Here is a 23,821-nt window from a genome sequence, read left to right on the forward strand (position 1 = left end):
TCTAGTTAATAGATATTATCATTGAATAATGGGAATGTGGATTGATATTAATTTCTTTTATTTCTTCTTGTTTAACTTTCACAATTTCTATATTCAGCATGTTTCCCTTTAAAATAGCCAAAATGATAGCCCTGGCTGGGTAGCTCAGTTGCTTAGAGCATCATCCCCATACAGCAAGGTTGTGGGTTTGATCCCCAGTCAAAGCACATACACGATCAACCAAGGAGTGCATACATAAGTGGAATGACAGATTGATGTTCTCTCTCTCTCTCTCTCTCTCTCTCTCTCTCTCTCTCTCTCTAAATCAATAAAAAACAATTTGTTAATTATAAACTATGTTTTAACAATAGACATCAGTTTATGAACCATGGAAAAATGGTTGACTACAAATTGATAGAAAGTACATACCTAACCTAGCATGTACAACTTTTAATTACATGAGTAATATATAATTATCTTAGAAATGTTAGAAAATAAAAATATAATAAAATAAAAATAGCAGTGTACAATTTTCCCAAATCTGTATATCAGAGGTAGAATTTTGATGAAGATCCTTTCATACTTTTTTCCTTGAAAATATATGCACACATTTGTTTGCTTGCAAATTTATTTTTTAACAAAACAGTGTACAATTATACATATTGTAGTTAACTACCTTTTTCACTCAACACTATGTTGTGTACTCTCCTTAGTGTCAGTAAGTACAGGTCTAGATTAGTAGGTCTTTCATGGTCACATAAAACTGGCATTTGGAAGTACCACATTTGATGTAACTAATGCCCTGTTGAACATTTGCATTGTTTTCACTTTTTTGAGATTATAATCAATGCTTCGATGAAATACACTTATAGTTCTTTTTTTAAAAAATATTTTCATTGATTTCAGAGAGGAAGGGCAAGGGAGAGAGAGAAACCTCAATGATGAGAGAGAATCATTGGGCTGCCTCTTGCATGCCCCCTCTCGGGGATCGAGCTCGCAATCCGGGCATGTGCCCTGACTGGGAATCAAACCATGACCTTCTGGTTCGTGGACCGACACCCAACCACTGAGCCACACCAGCTGGGCTAGTTCTTAAACTATATATGTGTGTGTATGTGTATATATAATATATATACACATACACACACACACTCACACACACACATATACATACACACATACACACACACACACACACACACACACACACACCTATACCCTGAAGAATATCAGTCATTTTACTGAAATGCACTATTTCATTTCCCTAAGGGGAAGCTACTATATGTGCTCCTCATTTTATTAGTATTCTTATATATGTAACACATATACATTTGTATGTAAAAGTCTTAGGATGATTTGGGATTTAGTAATAATCCAAAATAACATGCAGTCATGTTTTCACATGAACGTAGGAGATGGAGATGTCCCCTCCTCCCGAGGACCAGAAGGACCTCTCACCAGAAAGGGAGATTTCACCAGAAACAGATGTTAGTATGCCAACGGCTTCACATGTTTTCGAGGCATGTATTTGTATTAAAATTATTTCAAAAGGCTTAATTTGGTTCTTAAAGACTGTCTTTGTAGTGACATGGATCAGGAAATTATAGCATTGATCTTATTTTTATATATTCTTCCTTGGAAAACAAAGATAAAAAATATGACAAGTGTAATGGCTACAATTAAACTATTACCATAATGTGAAATAGACATGTGAATTAATGTAAAATTTATTTTGAAATTGATGTATTTTTCATTCTTGGTTTATAATTAGATTTTCATTTATCTGTATATTTTTATTTGAACAACTTAACTATTTTCAAATGAATCATATATATAGCATGTCTGTATATTTAAGTCTCAAGTTATTATTCAAGTGCTTCAGCAAAAATGCTGCAAATATGATCTAATCAATGATAAAAATATCGGCGTGCTCTCCTTTCTCCAGGCGCCTCGAGAAAGCCGCGTGGGTCAGGGGAGAGAGCACACTGGGCACACGCAGCCAGAGAACGGAGGGGATGTGTCCCTGCTGTCCCAGGGCCAGCTCGCACAGCCAAGTTCGACTTCTTCCGAAGATGAAACAGAAATCACCGAGGAACTGGAGCCGGAAGGTGATGGTTGTTTTTGAATTGACAGTGTTTTTTAACTCTTAGCTTGATTTAATAGTATGCCTCGTAGACTTCTTCACTGACAGTAAGCTACTTCGTGACACCCGTTTCCCGACAGAAGCGATGGCTGTGGTTCAGTCTCGTCAGCCGTGCCAGGTGTCATGGCCTCTCTCTCATTTGCACTTGGGGGCCCCGGCAGAATGCAAGTGTTATTGCTGGCCATGCCCCCAACTTGCATTTTAGGTGGCTTTATGTTCTCTTTGGATCATTCTGGAGGGCTTGACTTTTAAAAAATTAAAAGTAAGAACTCAGACGAAAAAAAAAAAAAGCTTACAATGTGATTTAACTTATATACATATATAGAAAAGGCAAATTAATCTATAGCGACAGAAAGTGTTCAAGCCATTGCCTGGGGAAGGGCCAATGGGAAGAGATGAGGAAGGGAAGAGATTGCAAAAAGGCGTGAGGAAGCTTTGGATGATGGGTACGTGTGTAATCTTCATTATGGTGATGCTTTCATGGGATTATATATGTAAAAATCCCCGATTTTGCACTTTAAATGGGTGTGGTTTATTGGATGTCAATTTTACCATAATAAAGCTGTAAAACATTTTTAAATGTTTTTAAGTAGTAAGAATAACTTGATTCTTACACAATATTATTGGTTGGAAAACATCTATTACCCTGTCCTCTTTTTAAAAAATTATTTTTAAGTTCATATTAGAACAAGCATATATTTTTATTTCCTTTGTTTCTACTAAAACTAAACTTGGAATTTTCAATCATTTTTTCCTTTTTCTAAAATGTAATGTAAATATAAATATCTTTTCTGCTAAAAGAGGTTCAGATATGATTATCATATCGTTTCTTTAACTTTGTCCTTATAATGTATGCTTACTTCTCTCCATTTAAAGGTATAAATGTAGCTGGTTTAACCGATTTAAACCGCTGAAATTTTATTTTGTAACAGATGAGGAAGATAGATCAGCTTCTGACAGTGATGAGTGTATCATTCCAGAACCTGTCTCCAAGAATATCCCGCAGGTCAGTAACTGATGCCAATTAGAAATGTGCCAAAATAAAGTTCTTTTCCTTCATAGCACTTCAGTCTTCCTGTGTGAACACCTTAAGGCAAAAACACTGCATCATCATAATCTTATTCGAGTGCTCATCTCGTATTAAGAAAACTTCACTTACAGTTTCATTATAAGGGGCTGTAGCATCCAAGCATTATTTTTGCTTCCATGTTAAGAGCACCTGCCATCCAGTAGCTTCAAAAGGTACTTCGTAAAAACAGTTGACTTCCCTGACTTCTTTTCAGAACCATTGTACAAGGATGCATTAAATCAAACATGAACTTGAAAGAATTCAAAATGTGACATGGCTTTTAAAACTAGAATCACGTGTAAATGTGAATTTATAGACTCTTCATATCTAAGTATGTCTATTGATAAACTGTTAAAGTTATTTCATTTCTGCTAAAAAGTAGTATGTAAACTGTTTTCTTTCTTATTACTTCTGGTAAAGTAACTTGTATTACTTTGCTACAGCTTTCCACAGCTTCACTACCATTCTAAAATGTGATTTCACATCATGGTTTTAGATGATAGCTCAAATGTGTGTACATCATTTAAAGCCAGCATCTGCTCTATGCAATGATTTATGCTCAGAAGCCATTAATCAGCTCCCATGTGCATTTAAAAATTCCACTTTTAGTAGAAGGTCCTGACCAGTATCTTATGTTAATAGGTGAAATTTAGTATTCTTAAAGTTTATATCAAATACAATAAAATAAGATACTCTATATATAGAGGAACGGAACTCAGAGGTGATCATAATGGAGAAATGTAGCATTTTCTAGTGATTATACCAGGGTTTCTGTGTGCTGCTTTAGCAAATCATTTAATATGAGTCATGGAACTTTTTTCTTTAAAGATTGAAAAAGTGGTACAGAAAAGTCCTGCTATACACTTCTCCCAGCATCACCGATTATATGTATACATATGTATGTATGGGTTTATATACACGCATCCTTACATACATAGATGCGATAGGTGCAGGAACCATTCCTCTTTGCCCCTAAATACTTCAGAGCAATAACGTAATACTGTTACCGGCCTACGCTTCTTGAACGGTTGCGGCTGTCCCAGTGGTGTCGCTCACGGCTTTTCCTGGCCTGGTCAGGATCCAGTCCCTGCCCCGTTAGCCCCCCCAGTCCATAACGGTTCCTCAGCCTTTCCATGCTGGTCTTTCATGGCACTGACGTGGTTAAGGGCACAGGCCACTCACGTTGTAGAGCATCCTTCAGTGTGGATGTGGGCGGCGGCGTTTCCCCGGTCGGTTCAGGTTGCGCTGTGATAGGAACGCATCAGAAGCCATGCTGGGTCCTTTCAGGGCAGCGTGTCCGCAGGCACAGGGTGTGTGTGGGCTGATTCTTGAGGCTGTCAGCTTTGGTTGAGGTACTGTGTCATAAAACCTCCTTAAGCTTAACAGTATTTGTGGCTCCACCCCTTCTTAGTCTCCTCTTTAAGAACTGCGTCAGGTAGAAATCGCAGGACAGCGGTGGATCTCTCCTGGGAAGGAAAGTGTCCCTGAATGGTACCAGGGCTAAGCACATCCTATGTAGTATGTCCTTTAATTCTCGCGATTCTTCACTCGCAGCATCTACTGTGTCATAAAAGAAGCAGTCTCTGGCCTCAAAGAATTTACAGTCTGTAGGGGAAGCACAGTTGCAAGTGCATGGTGGTAGCACTAAGAGCGTGGATGCAGGTGCTGGGGAGCATCAGGGGATACCTAACTCAGCACGGGGACCCTCATCAGGGGGACTTCCTAGGCTGGGAAGGTTGGCTCAAGTGTGGACAGTGATTGGCAGTTGGTGAAAGCCGAGGAGGGTCATTGGAGGCCAAAGGAACAGAAGCAGGAGATTTGAGAGGGTGCGGAGCATGGCTCCTGGGAATGCAGTGTGGTCTCAGGAGGTGCGGGGCCCGCGCTCATGTGGGGGTGCCCCGGAGTGTACTGACAGGCAGGCCGGAGCAGAGCACGGAGGCCTCTCTCCGGGGCCGAGGCCTGCTCTGGGATTCCAGGAGCAGCCAGTGACGATTCCTAAGGGAGGAGGAGGATCCCTCGTTGACTAAGTGATATTTAATGAACATTTACTCTGTTCCCATCCTTACTCTCCAGACCAGGAATAACGTGGGGAATAAGAGAAGTCAGTTTTTTGCTCTTGTGAAGTTTACACTCTGGAATTGCATTTAAAAGATTCTGCTATCAGTAATGTAAAGAATAGACTAGAGGCACAAGACTGGTTAGGAGTAATTAGATAGCCCAGCTCTGTGGTTTTCCCCACTTTATAGATTTTTTTTAATTGCCTGTACCCTGATAATATCACAACATTGAGACTAGAGGTAGCGTTCTAGACAAATAGCATCCATGCTAATTAAACTATGAACTTGAATTATCTACTACCCTGTGTAAGCAATTTAAGATCATTCAAGGTGTGTTTTTTTTCATGTTACAGAATCTGACAGCTCATAGTTATTTCTTAGAAATGTTGATCCTTTAAAGAATCTAACAGATTTTCCAGGACTTAGAGACATTACTTGCTTCTTCCTCTTTCTTCATGTCTGTTATGTATAATTAATCATAGATTACTTCATTTTGTTTCATTTCATTTACAACATTTATGAGCTTCACTTTGTCAGAATGAAATGCCTGTCCCCTCCTTTCCTTTCCAACGTGGCGTAATTAATGTGAGCATCATTTTTAACAGGCTGCATAAAGTTTAGTGCTGGATTAAATCACGTCATTAGCATAATGTACCACCCAGTTTGCCCCCATCTCTCGTCATTTCCAGGACATCAAAGTGGCACAGATACCAGTGTAATTGGGCCGTGCTGGCCTGTCAGGTCCCGTCAGCCTCACGGCCGCCGCTGCTACTAAAAGGCTTCGAGGCATGATCATTAATTGGGGGTTGGCAGGATGTCTGAGCAGTGTGAAACTTTGGACATTTCTCCATCAATATTTTATTAATTTGAATAACCAGAAGTTAACAGGATCAATTTGATGTATAATACATTGATTAAAAGCCTTGCTTTAGATCCTCACAATACTAGTACAGTAGGTATCAAAACTGAAACTTTGCATCTGTCATGGCATTTGAAAAGAAATTAACGCTCCTTCTTTCACATGACTTCCGGTTTTACATTTAAGCCAGGCAGCTTCCCATTCTCACAGCTAAATGTGCTGCCATCGGCTCAGGCTCGTACAGGGTGCCCACAGGTGCGGATGGGCGATCGCGGCTGAAGCCAGCAAGCTCTTCTGTGTGGTGTGTTTACAGATTGCTCTCTCTCCGCTGCTACTAGAGTGGTTTTATTAAAGCTGCCACGTTCAGTGGGACTAAGTTGCAATCCCCCCTCCCCAGACAGCAGGTTCTCCGAACAATCCGAGCTGGCATTTCCAGGTGACTGCAGCAAGGATGGTCAGCAAAGTGTGTTGTAAAGCTTTGAAAGCAGAATGCACACCATCACACGCTTGGAGAATTCATGTATTAAAAATTACTCAGTCTCTTCAGAATCAATTATGATATTGCATCAGTGGGTAGAATAAGCCCCCTCCTATGTGCTACATGTCTTATGCTAGATAGAGTAGGTTTCAAAATATAGTTTAAGTAAATGAAGTGTCCAGTTACCTTCCTGGTAGTAATTACTTTCAAAACTATTTTTTATTGCCCAGCCGTTGTGTCTCAGTCATTGAGCATTGACCTGTGAACCAGGAAGTCACAGTTGGATTCCGGATTAGGGCACATGCCCGGGTTGCAGGCTCGAACCCCAGTGTGGGGCATGCAGGAGGCAGCCAGTCAATGATTCTCTCATCAGTGATGATTCTATCTCTCCCTTCCTCTCTGAAATCCATAAAAATTTATATTTTTAAAAAATACATTTTTTAATGTTTTGCAACTTTGTTATCTTTAATGAACCCCATGGATTTCTCTCCATAGTAATATACGCTAATCCTTTTAACACACACATAATACTCCATCGCATAGCTCTACCAGTTATTTAAATGAGGCCCGTTTGATGGACCCTTAGGTTTCTATTCATTTGTGCAAATATAAACATTTCTGGTTAAAATGTTATTTATAGGTAACATTTGACAGATATCACCTGAGAATTTGTGGGAGCTGCCACTTCTTGGGCTCTGCCCTTGAACTAATGAATGAGAGCCTGTGAGCCTGGGGCCAAAAGTCTGTGTTCCCTCCCCTGTCAGGCCACTGTGGGTGACAGTGAGGTCTGGGAAGCACACCTCGAGGGAACAGCAGTGCTGCCCATGGTGGCTGCACATGAGAATGACCTAGGGGGCATCTTTATTTTCTTTTCTTAAATTTGTCTTCATTGATTTCAGAGAGGAAGGGAGATGGGGGAGAGAGAAACATCAATGAGGAGAGAGAATCATCGACTGGCTGCCTCCTGCACGCCCCACACTGCGGATCGAGCCCGCAACCCGGGCCTGTGCCCTGACGGGGAATCGAACCGTGACCTCCTGGTTCATAGGTCAACGCTCAACCACTGAGCCACGCCAGCCGGGTTAGGGAGCATCTTTAAATGCCAGGGCCCCATCTCCACTAGATCAGTTGAGTCAGAATTTTGTTTAAAGCTCCCCAAGTGGCACTGTGTGCAGCCAAAACCGAGCACCGCTGCACTGCGGCACCTGAGCTCAGTGACAGCGGGAGCGGGCAGCCCCGCACACTCACCTGAAACGGGGGCGGGCTTTAAATGCCCTCCTTCCTGCACAGGGCACCGCCGCAGCGAGCAGTCAGGGCTGGACACGTGCGGTATCCCTCAGGTGCGTGAGGACGGGCACACATCCCTGCCATTGCTTTAGGACGGGTGGTAAGAGCTTCTGTAACCTGCTGCCCACTGTAGACGCAGTCACTTGCAGGGTGTAAGGAGACAATCACTCTGTCCCCCAAAACAAGCCCTCTTCACCCAGCACCATTTCCATCTCCGTCACTGGTGTTTCGGTGTTTATTTATTTAGTATCTTTTAAGGGAACACACGAGAAAAGGTAGGTTCCTGCCACTGATGAAAACTGGGTTTGTTTTGTTTTGTTTGTAAAAACATTATTACCTCGACAGTTGGCATTTTTGTTTACTCTTATTTCTCCCAAAGAGCTATTATTTTGAGGAAAAACAAAGACTTTTCTAGCAAAACTTGTCTGAAGAGTGGACCTGATTCCTAATAGGAGGAAGCTCCGCAGCCTAGAGTGACGTCCAGGGGCCTTCGAGTCTCTGCAGTGACTCCGCCCCCCTCCCCGCCCCTTCCTGAAGTAAAGACTTGCATTCATCACGTGTCTCCCTCCCGTGTGCACAGCTCTGCCAGTGCCTCGGGGAGGGGGTTTGGACCAGCTGTTTTGAGCTTGACTTAGAACCACCGTGGTGGTGAAGCGTAGAAAGCAACGTGCTATTCCAGTCCTCAGCTAGAAGCAGGCGGCACCATTTCGCTGTGGCAGGACGTCGAGCACCCCCTTCCATTTCCATTTGTCTCTGTGGCTCTGACACTGCAGCTCCTGTGGGTAGGCTGTGTGCTGCTTATTGGCGCACACACGTAGTACATAAACCATTTTAAGGTGATAAAAGTAGTACCGTATAAATTCATGCAACCACTTGGGAAGTGATTTGCTAATCCTATAAAACTGAATCTTATATCTATCACCCAGCAGTTCTTCTAGAGCATCACTCACATACACAAGAAAACATAAAAGGGCATTCAATGCAACCTTGTTTGTAATAGCAAAAAATGGTGACTTAATCGCTCCTCAGTAGAGAAATAAATGGGCTATAGACCATATATGCAATATAAATGGAACTCTATACAAAAGTTATATGAGTTAGATTTTAATTATAAACATGCATAAATCTCAAAAATATGGTATTGAGGGGGAAAAACAAAATTGCAGAATGATGAATAGAGGATGGTACTACTAATATAAAATCTAGAAACAAAGCAATACTATATATTGCCTATGTCTATACACATATGCAGTGGGAAACATAAAAGCATGTTGGGGAATGATACACACCAGTGTCGGGCTAGGGGTTAGCTGTGGGGGAATGAGGAAGGGAGAGGAAAGGAATTGGGAGGTGAGGACTTGACCTGTATCAGAAATATTTATTCTCCAACAATAGCAACAAAAAGGTTGTAATCAGCTGCGGCAAAAGGGTAACATCTGTTTAAGCTGCTGAGTACTTGAATGTGCCACATTACTTCTATACTTCGTAATGTAAACAGTTAAAGAAATACTCATCATAGAAATTTAGAATGAAATAACCCTCCCATGAAGTCTCACCATAGTGAGCCTAAATCTAACTGACGGAAACGGACTGCAAGCCCTTTGTCTGGGCCGCTCTCCGCTAAGCGCCCGTGTCTAAGGGCTGTCCCGTTGAGTTCTTAAAGCCCTACCCACCCAGCCTCCATGGCTGCTGTGCTGGGGGACACGACAGGAAGACTTCAGCACGATCCCCTAAGTACAACATGGAAAGTCTGAGCACGCCTCTAAACGCCCACGCGAACCCTACGGGAAAAGACGCCTGAGATGTGAGTAGCATCCGGCAGGAAGCAGCGGGGGCCCTGAGCCAGCATCGTGAGAACCACAACTCTTCCCTGCGAGTAATACCAGCTGTCATCACGTTTCTCGATCATTCAGTCACGTAGCGTGGAGTCCATCTACACAGACAACTCTGAGCACGTCGCATACAGTTCTTATTTGAGCGACTTCGATGGCTGCTGCTTATCACGCCCCGAATTCCGAAACGCTGTTCTCACGTGCTGATGTTGACATCCTGCTAACTAGGGCTAACGGCTGGTGAGCAACACAGAGACCCCCGAGGTGGCCTCATTACCGGGTCGCAGGCATCGCACACACAGGAACGGCACCAAACGGGAAAAGCCTGGAGCCCGCACCCTCGGTATCGGAAGGTGCGAGCGCCCCGTCGAGCTCTGACCTGGCGTGTGGCCCTCGTACCTGAGCCGGTGTTACTGCGCGTCTGTCTGAGAAGGCTCTGCTCAGTCACTGTCATTCGAGTCGGTATATTGTTCCCCCTTCCATTTCTGCTACTGGAATGTTGTTTTTTCATTTTTTTATTATGAAAAAATTCAAACATACAGAAAAGTTGAAATAATAGTACCCTACCACCTAGATTTTACCGTATTGACCTGCCTTTGAGATACTTTTATTCGGTTATGATCTAGAAATGCAAGACGTCTGCTTATTTTGCAGCAGTTAATAATCACTCACTAATACCCGCAGCTTCACGAATTTCTGGCAATATATAAAAGACACTTTAAATATGTAGAATATACTCAGCCTTTCTTCACTCTATCCCTTTAAGTATTTATTGAGAGCCTACTATGTGCCAGATCCCAGGAGGATGTTGAACAGCAGATGAGTAAGATGGTCCCAGCCTCCGAGAGCTCACAGTATATAGAGAGGCAGGTGTGTGAACGATTCCGTGGTGACCGGAAGTGCGGGGAGGGCCCCGGAGGAGCAGCCGGCTCTCGGAGGTCAGCAGTCTCTCAGGGAGCACCTGCGGTCCGGGGCCTCGGGGAAGTGGAACCTCGTCTGATGGAGAAGATTTCAGGGCAAAAGCGAGCACTGTAAGCAGCACACAAGTCTGGGAAGGGCTAGAATGTAGGTAATAGGAAGGTTTTCAAGCAGAAGGTGAGTCTGATTGGTTTTTAGAGAATAGTTGAGGCTGTGGGCAGGGGATTAGGAGCAGGAGTGCCTCGCCTCGCTCGCAGCCTGAGCGGGTCCGCCCATTCACTGAGTGTACACTGCAGGCCACACCAGTGACACCGTGTAGAGCAGGTCCACCCCGTGTCATTGAGCTCACAGTCTCGCTGCCCACCTATCTGCTTATAGTTCTCAGCTGCTCATCTTGTCGACACTGTCTGTCTTTTCTCCTTGTTCTATCAGATTTCAGCTTTCTAATACTGGAAGCTGCTGGATTAGCTCCTCCCTCAGATCAGATGAGAACCTAAAGAAGTTTATCTAGAGATAAAACTGAGAAAAGAAATTGCATCTTTTGTCTTTATATCCACAATAGCTGACACAATATTTCAAATATCTTAAGCTTTTGATAATTCAATGACCACTGAGATACTTCGGAAGTAAAAAGGACAGGAATGGGTGAGCTAGAGGATGTGGAGGGTGTGGGAAATGGAGGTGGCAGGAATGGCTCCAGGGCCTTCTGGTTGCAGGGACCAGGTGGATGGTGAGCTCACCTGAGACAGGAAATAGAGGGTGAATGAGACGGAGAGGAGAGGTGAGGAGAGAGCTCATTTCTGACTCTAAGTTGGAGTTGTCTGTTATGCTGCTGGCGTGTTTCTTGCTCTTCAAAATATCATCTATAATCCACTTGCACTTTTGGTTCACAGCGGCAGGATATGACCAGAATTGTTCCAATGTTGAAAAATAAGTTGGCTAGCCCCGTTGGCCAAAAATTATATTTGAAAAATTCTTCACTCAGAACATGCTTCCCTAGATATATACTACTAGAGGCCCAACGCACGAAGATTCATGCAAGAATAGGCCTTCCTTCCCCTGGCTGCCGGCACCCAGGACCTTCGCTCTGGCTGCCGCCTTCCGCCTTCGCACGCTACCCAGAGGCCCGGAGCAGCCGGGGCGGGGCAGAACGCCTGCGTCATCGCAAGCGTCCCGGCCCGGCCACCACCATCTTTGTCACATCAATTTGCATATTCCCTTCTTATTGGCTGTGGGCGCTGCCATCTTTGTCACGAAGTGATGGTAAATTTGCATATTCCATCTTTATTAGCTAGTATTTGGAACTTACCCATTTTGGACTTATTTTAAGTTGATTTGTGTAGCATCAAAGGAACAAAGAAATGGCAACTAATAACTCCTGTCAGTAGCATTAGAGTTAGGAAGGACATCTGATCGAAGTGATCAGGCTGGCAAGGGGAGGGGGAATAACAACAAAAAAACAGGACCCGAAAGAAGATTGGCATCACATAAAGAACTTGTGAGCTCTTTTATCCCTTTGAATAATATGGGGGTTTCTTGCTTTGTTTGTTTGTTTGTTTGTTTGTTTGTGATCCAAGTATCAACTCTCACTTGGAATTATTTTTGTGTTTCGCCTTAACTCATTCTTATAATACAGCTAGTTTTCATATGGAGATTGCACAGTTGATACATTATTAACAAAATAAGCACTTATGTAAATGTGACTCCTCTGCTATTAAAGTTCATTTGTCTTCAGTGGGTTCTGTGATGAACAGTTTCAGATTCCTATCTTCACAGTGTAGAAATGACCATGTGTACCTCTTTCGCTTTTGTTATGGCTGGGTTTTGTTTTTAATTCTTTTGTGCAGAGGCAGGAGGGTTTTATAAGACATGTTATTATAACAATTCTAAGTTGGTCCCATTACAAGTTATGTAAAAGGCTTAACCAGAATTGTAAAATGTGTTCGTGTGCGGTATTTTGACCGTCTGATACATTTTAAGGAGAAAATACCATCGTTTAAAATAGGTTCTTTGCCATGTTCGTCTCCAGCAAGCAGAGAAGGCTGCCCTGGGGTGAGATGAGACAATAGAGCCACCTTCATTTCTCATGCCCCTGAATGGGCGGCGCGGCTGTTAGTGGGAACGGAGCAGCCTTCCCAGGCATTCCTCTCCCTCTCCCCAGATTTGAATATGAAAAGCATATTCAAGTCAAAGACCATCACTCTAATGACATTGGGCAGTCATTTGATTTATTAGGTTTTAGAAAAAATTTCCCTTTAAATATTTCATCACCCTGTGCTAATCCTGGTGATATTGCCAGCTGCAGCCTTGTCCCTGCATTAGCGGGGACAGAACGGTGTGGAACTCTCTCTGTCATCCTGGTACAATTTCCATGAATCTACTGAATAATAAAATAACCTTAGTGAAATATTCAGATTTGGGTTTTTAGTTAAAGTGCCTTAGAATACATAATAAAAGAAAATGTCCTTTGAAAGAAGGGGGTAAAATTACTTCATCAAATATCAAGGGGGTTGGGCAGCAATGGGAATTGTTCTTTATGAGGATATTTTTACAATAGCGTTTCAGTTTGATTAATTATATTTTATGCTTTGAAATATCTAAGTCATCACAATGGTAAATTTACCCACTGACATATTTAACAATGAATTTCTAAATGTTGGTCCCATAAACAGGTCTTATCTTCAGGAGTTTCTAATTACAATCTGAAGTTCTATCATTTACGGTAGCATGCCTTTGAATTTAGTCAAGGGAAATCTGGAACAAATGTAAAACTATAACGACAAACATTTGACTGAGGCATTATCTTGGCATGATCTCATTTTTAAGTCCTAGTCTATTATTTGTTCTAAATCATTACTCAGGGAAACTCGTGTGACTCCCATAATAAAGGCTGTGGCACCAAAATCTATTAAATAAGAATCAATGTGCAAATTACACTATCAAACAAATACATATTTTACTTGTTAATTCTGCAAAAATGGTATACAATAAATTGTGAGAAAATGTGTTAAACTGGATAAAAATGTTCCTTTGTTTGAAAGCTACTTATTGAGTGAAATATGTTCAGCAGAATCTGTAAGAGAGTGAGCGGTAGGCTCCACTCTAGTTAATATGGACTCATAGAGCTGCACATATTAGCATAATAGCTATAAAGTATTCAACAGGCTTTGATCTCTGAACAGCCCAAACTTCCCCAGGTCCTGCAGGTTAACTAAGCAGTGATAAACATGCACTTCATTACGGAGTTTGAAACAAGGCCAGTGATGCTTGTCATTCGGAAAGCAATCAGAGATGAAGATCTCACCATCCCCGTCTCCCACCCCCCCACCCCCACTATAGACGCCTGGCGGGGTATTTATAGCCGCAAATGTGAATCGGGCTGCTGCTGGGACACTGTTCCCGTCCAACCCCGGGGCACCAGAATCTCACTGCGTCGCTCTCTGTCGTGAATAATCTATCATGTGTAACTAAATACCAGCGCACAGTGCCTTCCAAAAAGGCACCCATCGGCCTTCATGTTTTATTTAAAATTGATAGTAAAGGAGAGTAAAGGGTTTTGACGCATTTGTTTTATTTGTTTCTTTGTTTTTCTCTCTCTCCCTCCTTAAACAGACATCAGAAAAGATTCGGATCGAGATCATCGCTCTGAGCCTCAGTGACTCTCAAGTGACTGCGGATGACACCATCCAGCGGCTCTTCGTGGAGTTCCGGCTCTGCAGCCTCCCTGCCGAGGAGACCCCTGTGTCACTCCCCAAGCCCAAGCGAGGCCACTGGGTCCACTACAACTACAGCCACGGTAGGTGTGGCCCGGGGATCGCGGGGCGGGAGCCACTCTTCATAAAAATCCCAGAGGGCTTGTCAGAGTGAATTCATGAAAGTCCCGTCTATTGCCCTGCCGGGCAGCTTGGTTGGTTGGAGCATCGTCCCCTACACCAGTGGTCGGCAAACCGCGGCTCGCGAGCCACATGCGGCTCTTCGGCCCCTTGAGTGTGGCTCTTCCACAAAATACCATGGCCTGGGCGAGTCTATTTTGAAGAAGTGGCGTTAGAAGAAGTTTAAGTTTAAAAAATTTGGCTCTCAAAAGAAATTTCAGTCGTTGTACTGTTGACATTTGGCTCTGTTGACTGATGAGTTTGCCGACCACTGCCCTACACTAAAAGGTTGCGGGTTTGGTTCCAGCTCAGGGCACAGACCCAGATTGCGGATTCGATCCCCAATCAGGGCGTGTACGGGAGGCAACCAATTGATGTATCTCTCCCCCTCTCTTCCTTCATTTCTCAAAGGGATCCTCGGGTGAGGATTAAAAGAAAAATTTTAAAGACAAATCTGTAGCATAAGGATAAAAAAGTTTCAGTAGAATTGAAGAAAATGTTGAAGTAATACTAAAGTTAAAATGAAAGCAGTGGGAAAACAATGTTTCTAGATGTTTCTGCTATCTCATAGTATCATTTAAAAAATGCCAACTAGGTCTAAAATTGAATTCTGTAGAAAAATACTATATTTCAATGTAGTAGTTTTTTAATCATATGGATTTGAATGATTCAGTGGCCTAATTTCTTCAACCTTTCTGATTAATGTGATCACATACTATGTTTTTACAATATATGTGTATCTCTCTCCCAGTGTATTTGTCGCTCCCAGTGTCTAGATGTTCAGGATTTTAATCAAGTGACATACGTTCTTACATGACCTTTCATCGTGTAGCCCACACTTCCATTTTTAGAAGCAGGCATGTTTTCTCTTAATTTAGGGCTTTATCTATCTGCTAGTTGACAGGTAAGTCTGCTGAACCAGTACAGACCCAATAGGCAACTTGTAAATCCTTCAGTCAGCCAACTTGAAGATGTTTTTAAAATAGCGTGATGGTGTATAATTGGAGAGGCACAAAAACGTCACGCCAAGCTGCCATGAGCCTAAAGTAACACTGCTGTCCCCTGTTGGAACACACACGGTGCAGCAGCGAACGGAACCTCGCAGCGATGTTGCCTGCATTGTGGCTAGAATGCACTCAAAAGGGAGTTGTGCGCTGAGGCCAGCATCGGTACATGAAGTGAGAAGACTGGACTGGTGATCCCAGGATTATCCATAGCCTCATTCAGTCTTTTTTGAGAGGGGTTAGTAGCAGTTTCACCCACACACACAAATCTATCTTCTTTGGGCTACTGACACTGAGAAAACATTGCTAGACCAAGGGAGCAAGAACAAAACAATCGGATGGCATTGGCCTTGGAAATGTTGAGAAATTTTTCTTCCAGGGAATTACAGTGGGGGAAAAGATGAATGGAAGCGTCCAAAGTTATTATGAGACTTGTACAGGTCGTCAAGGTCCCCGATCTCTGAGCATTGAACAGTCTACCTTGTGGGACATTAAGGTTAATTCAGAACATGAAAAGGATGCAGAGCTTCAGATTTTGTTGCTAACAGGAGGAGAAAGTTGGCGAAGAAAGGATTGGGAGTGATACCTCTTTCACACAGTGATGGTTGAGATTCAAGGTCATTACGCCATCTGCATCTCTTACTTCTGCCATGTGACACTGAGGGAGGCTATAGGGACCTCTCCTACCTGCAGAAGGAGGGTTGCTTTTGATGGCAGAGCATTCAAAACCCACCCAAGTGTGTGGACTGCGGGGGTGTATCATTTTGAGGCATATGCTTTCAGTATGTGTATGTCCAAGTCTAGCCAGTCCTAAACAGATGTGGCTTCTGATGAAAATGAAAGGCAAACAGCTTAACTTGTAGGAGTTCTGATATTTTTCATAATTGCCAGCATTTCTTTTTAAAGGATGCCTTCGAATTTGTGAAATTTTGACCTTTTCAAAATATCTTTTTCATTGATTTTAGAGAGGAAGGGGGAGGGAGAAAGATCAATGATGAGAGAGAATCATTGATTGGCTGCCTCCTGCACGCCCTCCACTGGGCATCGAGCCCACAGCCCCGGCACTGCCCTGACCGGGAATTGACAGCCGCACAGGGACCTGCGGGAGGTGCCATCCGGTGTGACTCTGGCTTCCAGAGCTGCTGCGTTTCCCAGGCGCACCGGCAGGCAACCTGGCCCCCGTCTCGGGAAACGGGCTTTCACACAGCACAGGGTGGAACTGATGTGGCGAGTTTCCGAGTGACGTCCTGTGTGGACGTTTTGTTTTTTGTTGGTTTTTTTGTTTTTTTGTAGTGATCTACGTGGATAAAGAAAACAACCAAGCGAAGAGAGACATCTTAAAAGCCATCCTACGCGAACAAGAGATGCCTAACAGGAGGTACAGGACGCATTCTGAGGGCTCTGGTGGGTGCAGAGAGGGACTCCGGAGCACAGTGGGGTGCGGAAGGCACGGGGTGAGGACAGAGAGCATGTCTCTCTGGGTCTCTTTCACCCTGGAAAGCGCCCTGCCTGTGGCGCTTCGAGGACCAAGCCTGCACAGTGCAGGTGCGGCGCCCATGGCCGCTGCGGTGTCCTGTCAGGAGCCGCGCGGTGCCGGCGAGCAGGTGCCCTCTGCAGCCAGGGGCTTGAGTATAACTTCTTGTTCCATCCGTGTGACCTTGGGCAGCTGTGTGACCTTGGGCACGTGACTTAACCACCCTGTGCCTCATTTCCTTCAGCTGTGAAATGGAGATAATGTACGTACAGTGGAGAGACTAGCGCCTGACAGGTAGTTAAGCACGCAGTAAGTGTTGGTTGCAATCAGTAATGATAGCAATATTATTGTTTTAACAGTTCATCAGCCTTTCCGACTAATTCTTATCTTGCTATCACGGTTAATAATTCATTGCTTCGTGGTTTTTAATGCATTGGGGCAAATTTGAACAGAACATTTTTCAATTCTGGTTCAATAGAGAAATTATACACTTTTTTGTTGTTTTTGATTAATCCTCACCTGAGAATGTATTTTCCATTGATTATTAGAGAGAGAGAGGGAGGGGGAAGAAGAGAGAGAGAAACATCAATGTGAGAGAGACTCATGGATTGGTTGCCTCTAGCATGCACCCTGACTAGGGCCTGGGATCGAACCTGCAACCCAGGTACTTGCCCTTGACTGGGAATCAAACCCAAGACCCTTTGGTGCGTGGGCCAACACTCTAATCATTGAGCCACACTGACTAGGGCCCTTCCTCCCTTTTTTATTTGACTTTATAGTTTAACTGTGTGTTTGACATCTCATTCTACTCTCTATAAAATTAAAAGCCAGAAACACTGCAATGTTTTGTTTCTAGCCCTTTTCCTGGCATTTAGAAGTTTGCTTTGTTTCTGTCTAAGGGTCCCCCACGCTCAGGGGCAGTGGTCGTCTGCATCTGTAAAGTGATGGAGTCGTTCCCTTTGATCTGAGACGCTCTGTAAAGATAGCTCTCACCCTTATCACTCGGAATGTGTGGCCTCTATTCTGTAAGTCTTGTGGGGGTAAAACGTGCATCAGATATCAGTTTTAATCTCTACTCTTCAAGCGTATGTATTGCAAGACAATTTCTTTTCTTTTATTGATTTCAGAGAGGAAGGGGAGAGAGAGAGAGAGAGAGAGAGAGAGAGAGAGAGAGAGAGAGAAACATCAGTGATGAGAGAGGATCATTGATCAGCTGCCTCCTGCATGGGAATCCAGCCCGCAATACAGGCAAGTGCCCTTGACCAGAATGGAATCAGTCCGCAGACCGACGCTCTATCCACTGAGCCAAACCAACTAGGGCAGGACAATTTCTTTTCATCGTCATTCCTCTTCAGATGGAATGACACACTCACTGTAGAATTGGGGAGTCTCTGTTTTCAGATGAAACAAGCCTCTTTCTCTCTCCTGTGAACATGAGAAGCTAAGCAGATCCAGTGGTAAGATTGACAGTGGTAAGCTGTGCGTCCCAGCACTGCTCACGTGTGCCATCTCCTCTGATCCTCACAGGAGCCCTGGGAGGTCGCATTCAGGTGTCCGCATTGTACAGATAAGGAAGCCGAGTCAGAGGTTTAGGACTTGTCCAAGGTCACACAGCTAATAAGCAGGAAGGCAGAAATTTGAACCCAGAAAGGGTGCCCTTAACCACGCCATCTTATCCCGGTATTTTATGTGTCGGAGAAAATACTCCTCTTCTCCACCTGCAGCACAGCAGGCTCTGCGCCCTGTTACCGTGTGAGCGTGAGGGATTGCTCTCTTCTAGCCAAAGCCTAATGCTCGCAAAGCATGGGCGCAGTGGCCGAGTGGAATGGTGAAGACTTATTTTCAGCAAGTTAGTTTAAACTCTTGTCATGTTTACCTGGTTTGGGAAAGGATTTGATTATTTTTAAGACCCAGTTTGTCAGAGGCTTAGATGTTTATCTGAGAACCGAAGAAACCAGTTTCTTGTTTCACTTCAGGTTCGGACTGGATACGCTTGGAATGGTTAAGTGGTAGTTTACAGCACCGTGGTTTACGCTGGGGTGCCAAGACATATCAGAAGAGTCCTTAGCTGTGAATTCCTGTCCTTTGGTTCGTCCAAGTGTGTTTGGCCTCAACACATGTCACTAATTCAAATCAGTCCCATCAGAACCCCACAATTATGTGTCTAACAGTGAAGCAACACGTGGTGCTCTGGTCGTAAGTTAAGACCAACACCCCACCGTGCTGCCGGGCAGAGCCCAGCCTTCACCTCACCAGCTTCAGGGAGCAGCCCCTGCGTTTTATAGACTCACATGGGGTTCAAGGCTAGGAGCGTCTCCTCTCCAAAGTGTGCATTTCCACAGCAAACCCTGCGTCCCTGTTGGCAGTGCTGCCCTCGCCCCGGTCTGTCTTCCCTTGGTCCTGTTGGCCTGGGAAGTGGCTGTGCCAGGCCTGATGTGAGGTGACGGGAGAAGACCCGGCTCCGGGGGGCGGGCACACAGAGCAAGGGACAGCTCTTGTCACCTAGAACCCGCACCTGAAACCTGTGTGTTTGTGTTGACCAGTGTCCCCCAATAATTTAATAAATTTTTTTAAGAAACTAGATGTATCAAAATAGGATCAGATACATAGAGGGGATATAACCTGATGGGAAAAATAAATGTAATAAAATGTTAAAAATAAAAGGTCAGATTGTGTGTCACAGGGAGCTCAGGGTCTTCCGGTCCTAGAGACGAAGGTCTGTCCATCAGAGTGTGGGGAGGGGATTGCTGGCCTTGTGCAGGCGGGTGTGCTGTGATAGTGCTAGGAGTTCACATACCAGCTTGTCTAACTTCATACAATACCCTGTTTTACTTGCAAACTTGGAGATGTCGTCCATAGAGAGACAGCCCTCCGGGAGTTCTGTTTCCTGGTGGTTTTTCTCCCTGGGCAGCCACTGTCTGTCTCTCCTTCCCAGCATCCGCTTCACTGTGGTCAGTGACCCTCCCGAGGAGGAGCAGGACCTGGAGTGTGAGGACATCGGCATCGCCCACGTCGACCTCGCTAACCTGCTTCGGGAAGGGAGGGACCTCGTCGAGCAAAATATCGACGGTAAGGGTGGAGTGCTGCTCAGCTCGCACAGCCGCAGCGGCTGCACTAAAACCTCCCTTCCGCCGGCTGCGAGGACAGCGAGTCGCAGGCTAGCTGGATCCTGTGCGGCTCAGGCCGAGGCTGTGCTGGACTGGCAGCCTCGCCTTCCCGTCCTCCCTCGGTCGCCCTCCCGCCCTCCACCCTCCCCCTGCCTCCTTTGGACTCAGCGGAAATTTAAAAATAACCAGCTGTGTTTCCCGGGGGATTATTCCGTTGGTCCCCGTTGGGGGGCGTGTGACACATGTGGCCACTGGATGCTCTTCACGGTGTCTATGGAGGCCTCGTGCTGTCAGGCTTGTTTCCTCCATGGCGTGTGACTCTGAGTGATCGTTTTAGCCTTTTGTTTTTTTGTTTGTTTGTTTTTATATTGTTTTATTGATTTCAGAAAGGAAAGGAGAGGGAGAGAGAGATGGAAACATCAATGATGAGAGAGAATCATGAATCGGCTGCTTCCTGCACGCCCCCCACTGGGGATCAAGCCCACAACCCGGGCACGTGCCCTGACCTGGAATCAAACCATGACCTCCGGGTTCATAGGTCGACACTCAACCACTGAGCCACGCCGGCCGGGCCGTTTCAGTGAAAGACTGAATGGTTAGCATGCAGGACTCAGGCGGGACAGAGAGTCCTGAGCAGATGTGACCTGCTGGGCTTTACCTCCGCAGGTGCGAGTCCCAGCAGGCTTCATGTCCACCTGTCCTTGCATGGCATCTGAACATGCTGGGGGAATGTGGCCGGGGCCGTCCACAGTACATGGAGAACTGAGGCCGAGTCCTCGTCTCACACGTTAAGTGAGCAGGGCCATCTCGGGGGAAATGCACGTGTCCGTTTACTCCTCTGTTCATGCACTAAGCGAGCTCTTCACTGAGCACCTACGAGCCAGGCCTGTGCTGGCACCCCCGCTCCCCACGGCCACCTGCGGCTGGATGTCCTGGAGCTGTGGCAGGTGCTCGCAGGGCAGGGACAAGCCACTTAATGAGCAAAGTAGACAAAATAACCACATTAGCAGCCTGCTCTGGAAATTCTGATAAACCAGACATCTAACTACAAGGCAGTGGGTCACGACTTTTTGGCAGCCACAGAAGAGCAAGATGAGAGGATTAAAATATTAGCCTAAACCACCCGATAAAGACGCCCAGCAGCCAGAGAGCCTGACAGAAATAACCAAATTACATGTGCTTCCTATTCTGGATCTTTCTTCCAGTCGGTTCTGCTTAGCAGCCGTGTCCTCATTCTGCAAGGCCACAAGTGACCACACGGGCCTGGCGCAGACAGCGACTGCGGACGTGCTCTGGGAAAGTCAGCTTGGGATTCTAATGTGTTCTGTGCCAGCCCGGAGGCAAGAGGCCCAAAGAGAGAGCCCTCAGGGGCACGAGCAGGCCCCCTGGTGCCCTGCAGTCCCCTGCCTGCCCCTTCTCCACCCGAGTCTCTGTGCACCAAGTTCTGTGTGAAGGTTTTCTTACAGATTTCCTTGGAATGAAACACACACACTATAAAGTTCAAGTAAAAACACATGGAATAGAAATAGGAAACTACATAGACACAGGTGCTATCAAGCTTGCAAAGTTCAGGGTTCCAGCCTGGAGTCACTACAAGCATCAGTGTGCACAGAGGGGCGGCGCCCCGGTGCCCGCTCAGCATCCCACCTGGCCCCGCCTGAGCTCCGAGGAGGCCGGTGCTTTGCCCAGCATCTACCCTTGGTACAACACTGAGAGCCGCAGCCCCTCCCAGCGAGGCCCATGGCATCAGCTCATGGCCCCTCAGTCCACAGACCTTAATATTCCTGAGTCTGCCATTTTCACTTTTTCTAATTTCACATCCACTCCATTATAACGGAATGTTATAATAACTAGCCAACCCAAGTTACAATCGTGTAACTTCCGTACAGTGGTTAGAACAGATCCTTTGTTGTCGCTTGACCCCTTTTAGACTTTTGTTTCACTGGCTTGGAAATTCTGACTCTTTTGGAGTCATTATCCCACAGCCTGTCCGCTAGGCACACATGATGGGCTCATTCCTTTCAGTGCATCTGAAATGTGTCAGTCGTGTAACACCCTGCACTCGTGGCAGCTGTAAGCGTTAGCTTTCTGAGATGCCAGTGAATTTGGACTTTCACAGAGGCATCTCTGTCCTTTCAACCACGGTTCCAGCCGCCCCACCTGAAGGACATCTGTGGGGTGATATTAACGTCTGTCTGCTCTTTTCTCCCTAGTGTGGGACGCCCGAGCGGATGGTGGGAGAATCGGCCAGCTCAGGGTGACGGTGGAAGCGCTCCAGGCCCTGCGGTCTGTCCGCGAGCTGGACGGCGCGGGCCGGGAGGCCTGAGAGAAACTGCCCCGGAGACACCTCCTCGTCCAGAGTGGATGCTCTCACTCAGAGCTCGGAGCTGAGCTGTCTGTAATTGCTCTCTGCCTGTCATCTCTCATTCACGGGAGGCTGGGAGGCGGGAGGCTGGGGTGAAGGGTTCAAGTTTTGTATACTCTTTCATTTGTTTCTTTTTCAAATATATTTATTTATTTCAGAGATGAAGGGAGAGGGAGAGAGAAAAAAACATCAATGTTGAGAGAGAATCATGTATTGGCTGCCTCTTGCACACCCCACACTGAGAATCAAGCTAGCAACCTGGGCATGTGCCCAGACTGGGAATCAAACCATGACCTCCTGGTTCATAGGTCAATGCTCAACCACTGAGCCACGCCGGCCGGACCATTTGTTTATGTTTCTATCCCTCCTTCCCATGCCTGCCATCTCTCAGGACTTCAGATCTCCCCAAGGGGCAGCACCTTCTCAATAATCCAGACCCACATGATAGTATAAGAAAGACTGTTTGCATTTTCAACATTTCCTTATGAAGAACTGAAATGCAAGTCCCATTTTTTTTAGTAAGCAAAAAGCATAAATCTCAGAAAACCTATGAAAAAGAAGTACTTTCATGTTATCCCTAATCGTCCCACTAAGTGGAATGCCCATGATTGGCCTCATTAAGAGTTTTATACTGTGAAGATTTTATTAGAAGCAATATATGAAAATTACTTGGATTAATGTGTTAATCCTCCTCTTTAAAATGCTAATACCCATTTCACGCACATTAAAGCTCAGTGTGCACTTCCTTTGATGCCTGTAGTTCCTATCAATTAAATATAAAGAACAAGACTTGGCACCAACTTATTAAGTTACTGCAAGTTTGTTTTTCTCGCCTAAAAATGACAGTCCTTCCGATCTGTACTGTTGCGATTGGGATTTTGGTAATGCGATCCAGGAACGTGAGTATGTAGAGAGGAGGTAGAGATGGATATATATGCAATTTACACTTTGAAAACTTAGCTCGTGACACAGAGAGAAATGATTAGAAAGCATGGCCCCGGATGGTATGCTCAGCCAGCCCTGCAAGGGTAGCTCGCAGTCACGTCTCAGCGTCCATCGGACCTGCACAATGCTGGGAGGTGGGGAAGCGGGCCTTCGGAAGCGGCTCGGAAGGTAATTTTCTCGCTTTTACCCGGTCTCACTGAAGGATTTAATTGATATTTTAATGGAGCTGTGAATCAGTGCTGCAAAGGAATTGTCTCTAGAGGTCCAGGCTATAATGCAGTTCATTTTTTAATTTACTTTTTTATTTGTCATTTTCTTCAAAGGATTTTTATAGGCTGCGGGTTTCCACTGTTTGCAAACAGGCTAGGTTCCTTCCTAAGCATATGTAAAGTATTCAGGGAGATAAGTAATTTATTAAAATCTACCTAATTT

General features: G+C 45.0%; 1 protein-coding gene across 1 annotated transcript in view; it reads left to right on the forward strand.

Moving 5' to 3' along the window:
* RPGRIP1L (RPGRIP1 like) overlaps window positions 1-23,244 on the forward strand; it is a 78,991-nt gene extending 55,747 nt beyond the window's left edge. The window contains exons 20-26 of the mRNA XM_054711004.1: window positions 1,392-1,499; window positions 1,925-2,087; window positions 3,055-3,128; window positions 14,235-14,418; window positions 16,792-16,876; window positions 19,908-20,041; window positions 22,293-23,244. Of these exons, the coding sequence (XP_054566979.1) occupies window positions 1,392-1,499; window positions 1,925-2,087; window positions 3,055-3,128; window positions 14,235-14,418; window positions 16,792-16,876; window positions 19,908-20,041; window positions 22,293-22,405 (861 nt within the window). The 3' untranslated portion in view covers window positions 22,406-23,244. The remainder of the gene's footprint in view (window positions 1-1,391; window positions 1,500-1,924; window positions 2,088-3,054; window positions 3,129-14,234; window positions 14,419-16,791; window positions 16,877-19,907; window positions 20,042-22,292) is intronic.
* Window positions 23,245-23,821: the final 577 nt, after the last annotated feature.

Source organism: Eptesicus fuscus, chromosome 21 (assembly GCF_027574615.1).
Source record: "Eptesicus fuscus isolate TK198812 chromosome 21, DD_ASM_mEF_20220401, whole genome shotgun sequence".
NCBI classification, from domain to species: domain Eukaryota; kingdom Metazoa; phylum Chordata; class Mammalia; order Chiroptera; family Vespertilionidae; genus Eptesicus; species Eptesicus fuscus.